The sequence below is a fragment of the Juglans microcarpa x Juglans regia genome, chromosome 6D, assembly GCF_004785595.1.
Source record: "Juglans microcarpa x Juglans regia isolate MS1-56 chromosome 6D, Jm3101_v1.0, whole genome shotgun sequence".
Lineage (NCBI taxonomy): Eukaryota > Viridiplantae > Streptophyta > Magnoliopsida > Fagales > Juglandaceae > Juglans > Juglans microcarpa x Juglans regia.
This window is the reverse complement of record NC_054604.1, coordinates 7,935,133-7,941,616: the sequence shown is the minus strand read 5'-3', so window position 1 is coordinate 7,941,616 and position 6,484 is coordinate 7,935,133. Positions and strand designations below refer to the sequence as shown.

Below are 6,484 nucleotides of genomic sequence, written 5' to 3'. Positions count from 1 at the left end.
CCATTTCTTCTCAGAACAAGGCGGATCGACAATTAGCAAAGAAATGACCCCTAGGAAACCATATCGGGTTCTATCATAGCTAGACACAAATTTCTTGGAGACCTAATGCCAGATAAACTCTAGCACGTTCATGAGAAATAATTACTTGAATGAGACTCGGGGGCTACTACTCAAAGGAGTCTTGAGTGAAGGGCTCCCACACCCCCCTTCCTTTCTCAAGGGGTCGAGATTTGACAGATAAAGTACTAACAGATTTGCTTGGGTCTGTTTAGTTTCTGAAATCTGCAAGCATTTACTGCATCATAAATATAGAATATAACACTACAATCATTTATACAATCAATTTATATAAATCACTTCAGATAATCAATCTTTGTCCAGGAAACAGTTTGCACCATTGGCAAATATATTAATTGAACCAAACTCTAGAAGAACTTTTATCGCTAAAATTTCATGTTCAGAACCTTACCCAGAGGCTGATATGTTGCAGGTGGCCTGTCAGATTGAGGAGGGTAAAATTCTTTAGGAGCAGATTCCTCCCGGAGTGCAGCTAGAGCAGCCTTTCTCCGTTGCTTATGCTCTCGCCACCTCCTTAGCTGATCCTCAATTGCAAGTTTAGCTTTCTCAGCTAACTCAGCTCTGCTGACAGCCTGTTCTGCACGAGTCCTGAACTCCCCAACTTTCACCATTGCAACTTCTAATTCTTTCTTCAAATTCTCCAATTCGTACTTATTTTCATGCAAAGTTAATTGATCTGCATTTTCCCCTACTACAACATGCATGTAATTAGCTTTCTCGGCCTTTTTAATAAGGGACTCATATTCTTTCAGTGAAATTGTTATGTGGCTATCATCCTCATCTCTCTTCCCTTCTTCTTCTGTTTCCAACTCATCAATTTGGAAAGGCTCTACATCTTGGAAAGCCCTTTCAGATTGGAAGTTGACAAGAACAGAGTTTTCAGCTTCTTCAGCCAGATGATCTCCTTGATTTTCCTTCTTTGCTTCCTGTGCTTCTACAGCTAGTTGCTGAACTGCAAGATATAGCCCAGATTTAACACTCTCAGCTCTTGCTTCTGCAGCTTCTGCTGCTGCAATTTTGGACTTCCCTTTGTGAAGCTCAGCTTTCAGCAGCGCCACCTCTATTTCTGCTTTAGTTTCTCTAGACCTAATCTCATCCATATCAGTCTTTACCTCCAGCAACTCACGTTTAAGTGTTTCAGCAACACAGTTCAAGCGGCATGCCTCCTCCTTTGAATTGTGAAGCTCTAGCTTTAACTGATTTAGTTCCATTTCTAATGCCTCAGTGTAGGCTGATTGATCCAAACTTTTTCTCTCCTTGACTTCCAGATCTGCTTGAAGCTCATTCAAATCTTTTATGGCATAAGATGCAGTTTTTTCAGATGAACTAAGTAGTTCATTTGCTTGCTTAAGTTGCAACTGAAGCATATCAATAAATACAGACTTGGTCATGAGCTGATTTTCCAATTCATCCATCATTTTTACCTGTTTTATCATATCTTCCAAGGTCACCTGTGCTTGAACTGCCGCTGCTGTTGCTAACTCTATCTCAGCATCTTTCTCAGACAATAGTGAAAGCTTTTCTTTCTCTGCTTCGACAGCAGCAAGTCTTGACATAGCAATAGCTTCGGTGAGCTCTGAGACGCGTCTTAAAAGCTCTTGTGTCTTTTCCTTTTCCATGTTGGCAGCAGTCTCCATCAGTTCTGCTTGTGTCATGGCCTCCCGGTTAGAATCCCTGGCAAGAGCAAGTTCTGTTTCCATGCTGAGCAGTTCTCCTTGTGTGGCCTTTAACTCACTAAGAGAATGTGTAAGTTGCTCTCGTGTCTTTATAGTTTCCAATAGTTGATCATCCTTCTCCTTTATCTTGGAATCAAGTTCACCTACTCGAGTTCTAGCCTCTCCACATTCATGAATGAGAATATCTCTCTCAATCTCTGTATTTTTCAGCACGATAGAAAGTTCATCAGCTGACTTCTGGTGCTGTTCGAGCTTAAGAAGAGCTTGCTTGTAGGCAGTGTCCTTGGCTTCCAGTTGCACCTTGTAATTGGCCAGATCCTTTAACAGGTCTTCATGCTCTTTCTTGTTCTCACATTCCCTCTGGTAAAAAAGAACAAATGACACAAATAGTGACTGCTTACAAATAAGTATATACAATATGCTGCTTAGAAAATAAAAATTAAAAAAAAAACAAAAAAGATACGGGATATTCGTATGAGAACGGTTTTTCCACCTAATGTTTTAAGAATGGTTATGCATACAATTCCCAAATGCCAGAAATGTATGCCATATAAATCAACCAACTTTATTGCAGTGGCCCAAATACAAAATTCAAATGTTTGCCTAAAAAATCCAATTCAAATTGGAATTTGAATTCACAGGTTTCCATGAAATACACCAAAGTCTGATCCATAAGCAAAATAAGATCCTAAAAACTTTACCAATTTTTTGACAGGTAATTGAAGAAACAAAAAGAAATAATAAAAAACAGTAACTTTACCATATAGTTATCATGTATGTATACAACACACACATGCGGAGTAGCACAAGTATTATCTATTTAGTCAACCCTAAACTTTGATCCAGTCAGACCAAAAACACCTTAATTAGGTCTGGGCTCAGTTCTATGAAGAAAGGAGTTTATATCATATGTCATAACTGATATTTAATTTGTAACATCAACTATTTTATATTGATGTGCATTAAGTTCTTACATCGCTGCTGGTACACCAAGATTTCCTCTGATCACCTTTCTCACCAAACAAGGAGAGAGCAACTTGGACTGGTTCTATAGGCTTGGTATCAATCTCACCCATAATAACAATATCAAGAAAACGAGTAGTACTCTCCCAAACTCCGCAACGCAATCTGCAAATGATTTAAATCAAAATTAGCTTACCCCAAAGCTTTTTATGCCTTAACACGCGGGCGCGCGCACACTCAAAATACACGAAGTCTTATGCAACAGGGTAACTATAGAAGCCTTTGCTCCGTTAAATATGGGAAATTGTAAGATTCTACAAGCATACAAGTCTCTCCTCACAAAACACTAAGCTTACATGAAATGAAAGGGCTACTACAAATAGAAATTTAAGTAAAATGGATGTCTTTCAATACAGAAACCAAAGAGGGATGAATTCCATTTCCTTCCCAAGTAGAGCAGAGCTTCGATACATAAAGAAACTAGTTCAGACATTATAAAAGATTAAAAAAAAAAGTGCCTAAAATCAATATTGGCTTTGGTCCAAAATTCAGTTGCAGCTTTAGTTACATGCTTACAAAGATCCAGTTTTCCCGAAGAATGGATTTTCAGGTATTAAATGTCACATAGAACTATAGTAATTCCTTAAAGTGCCTAAAGCCAACTATAAATGAGGCTTTTTACACGTAAGCTTGAAAGAACATAGAGAACTGTGCAGTTAAAGTGATGTGGATTCCTTACAAGCATGTAGTTTACTTACATGAATCTCAGTTTCTACATCCGCAAGGACTTCCTAACCAGAATGAGATAGCGACCAAGCTTTAAAAATTGCACTAAAGTATATAAGATGAACTATAAGAGTGAAATGAAAAAGAAATTTTCGGAATTGATTGCTCCTACTCGTTCTTATCAAGCTCTGTGCTGTAGATTAAAGCTCAACGATATTAATTTATTTCATTGTCCTACAATTTCTGGCCAACCAAATCGGAAAGAGATACCTGGAATTCCGGCCAACCGACTTTCTGAGAAAACGAAGGGAGGATGAGGAGAAAATGCGATTGGGGAAGCGAGGAGTGATGATATTTCCTAGAATGAACCACTGTATTCTTAAACTGCCGCTTTATCTGCTTCTTGGTTCTTTTTTGTTTTTGGGAGGAATCGAGGCGGTGAATATTGTCAGAATCGAAGGGTCCATGGGGGTTAGAAGGAAAGGAACGATCGACGGACATGAACCTCGAAGGGATCGACACATTCCAATTCTAGTAGTTCTGGTTCCTAGGATTTCACGGACTTTATTTTCGTTCATGTTTCTGGCTTTTTGTGTTTCTCCGGCCATTGTTGCCTCTCAGTTTCGAAGACAGCGATTCTCTCTCTCTCTCTCGTTAAGATTTCTCAAGACGGCTCCATAATTTTTTTTTTTTTTTTTTTTTAAGAATAAACAAATTTTTTTATAGAATTTATTAAATTTATTTTATAATAAAAATAATTTTATAATTTAACGTATTATATCAAAACACATTAACTTATAAATTCATTTTTATGTAATTAAAATATTTTTATTTTTTTGAGTTGGGGGAGGGGAGCAATTAGGCCATAAGTTTTTGGCAAGACGGCTTCCTAATTATAATCTATATAATTATATTATTCTTGGGATTTTTTTATTTTTTTTGGCAGTATTCTTGTGATTTTTGAAGCATGTTCAAATTAATTTTTTTAAGTTTTATAATGGTTTTAGACGAGGATGGTAATTCATGTTTGTGAGCATGTTTATGTGGTGGTAAGTCATGAGTCTTGGATTATATCAATCAATTTGAGGCCGAGCCGTTTAATCAAACGGGTGAGATCTTAAAATTCGAACTTAACTCGTTTAATTAACAAGTGTCAAAATACGACTCGCTTATCTCATTTAATAATTAATTTTTATTAAGTTAATATAAAAAAAACTCATTTAACATGTTTCAATCCGTTTAGCTCCTTTTATATAAATGGGTAATACAATGATAACTATATAAATAATTCGCAATCATGATTGGATTTATGATCAAATATTTTATTATCAATATCCAAAACTAATAACATATAAAAAAAAAACTAATATTTTTATAAAATAAAATTACATATTAATAAAAAAAAAAGTTTAATAGTTTGATATATAACATAATTGAATAATAATACTAGAAAACTTCAATTCATAAGCCTTACATACCATTCTTTTTGTTATTATTTTTTAATTTTTTTCTCTTATCAAATATTTGGTATATGAATAATGAGTAGAAATATTTAATTATTTTAAGAAAAATAAAATAATAAAATAATTTTAAAAAAATAAAAATAAAAGAAAGTATGGTGTGTGGGGCTTATGAATAACAAAATTCGTATATTTGCAGTATGTAAACAAATGTTTGGCATCCACTAAAACATAAAAAGGGAACACCACCATATATAAAATTTGGATCAAGATCTTCCCTACATTTTCTTAACAACCAAATACATATCTAAAAATAGAAGAAAACAGTAGCCGAGAAGAAACAAATAATAAGAAAATATCCAAAATCAGCAACCAAAATACACAAAAATACAAATCCAATAAAGCATTGTACCGCAAATCCAAAAAATACAAAAACACACAACATGAGGAAAAAAAAAAAAAAAAAACCCTTCTTTCGATCGGTTCTTACCCTTGGAGACGGCACTAGATAGTTGCTTTCGGAGGATGAGCAATGCCACGAAATCATGTGAAAGAGAGACAAACTTGGAGAGGTGGGTTGGGAGTGGGAGAGGGAGGGAACACGGGGAGGGAGAGATTTTTTTTATATATATATAAGAAATAGACTTTATTTTATTAATGAGTTCAAAATTACAGTTGTGACTTATTAATACAGGAAAAAATCTGGATTACAAGCCAAACTAACGCATCTACTGTGGGGCACTCTTACACACAAATTTATTTGTGATGGACATTATCTTAACTTCTATGAACTCTCTCATAACAGAAAAGAGCGTTCTGTAAAAACAAAAATAAACGCCTCCTCTTCCAAAGAAGAGAAGAACTATCTTCGTCCTCCCTAAAAGGAAGATTCATATCTCTCTGACTCCTCCTAAAGGAAGAACGGGACTCTGTTGCTATGAACACCAAGTCCAATAGCCTATTCCTTATTATTTTTACCTAAAAAACATAACAGAAATTGCAAAATACATAGAAGAACTGAAAAAATCGAATCTACCAATAAACTGAAAAAAAACACCGGATCTACCACGTTGGGAGGAAGATCGTACAAAATGCTCTCGCGGTGGCACGTGAGAGACTCCGCCAACCTTCAACCCTCGTGTGCGGGCTACGCGTCACTCCGTTTGGCGCTGCATTCAGTGGTCTTGTAGATCGGTAGATGGACAAGACCATGGTGAGGCGCGTGTAGTCTTTTGGTCACTGAAAAGTCTCAGATCGACAATTCTCCCTTATTCAACCTGAAAAAAAAAAAAAAAAAAAAAAAAAAAAAAAAAAAAAAAAAAAGGACAGAGATGAAGGGAAGGGGGAGGAGGGAGGGGGGGAGAAGTCGAAGCTCCCACCCCTCAAGCCGGAATCGGTTGTTTGGAGAGTTTAGAGAGAAGTGAGAGAATTTTGACAAGAGTATGAATCTAATGGAGGGAGAGAATTGTATTTTGATTTCAATCGGTTAATTTGGTTGTACTAAACTCCAAAACGAGCGTTTCATTTATAAAAAAAAAAAATTTACAGGTCAGCTGGTATGTGAAAGTTGCGGCATAATAG

General features: G+C 35.9%; 1 protein-coding gene across 1 annotated transcript; it reads right to left on the bottom strand.

The window, feature by feature from the left end:
• Window positions 1–283: 283 nt before the first annotated feature.
• On the bottom strand, window positions 284–4,111 carry LOC121234222 (protein WEAK CHLOROPLAST MOVEMENT UNDER BLUE LIGHT-like 1). Its single transcript, XM_041130082.1, has 3 exons — window positions 3,714–4,111; window positions 2,729–2,882; window positions 284–2,114 (listed from the first exon to the last, which is right to left on the bottom strand). Exons 2-3 carry the CDS (start codon window positions 2,828–2,830, stop codon window positions 444–446), a joined length of 1,773 nt encoding a protein of 590 aa, XP_040986016.1. The 5' UTR covers window positions 2,831–2,882; window positions 3,714–4,111; the 3' UTR covers window positions 284–443.
• Window positions 4,112–6,484: the final 2,373 nt, after the last annotated feature.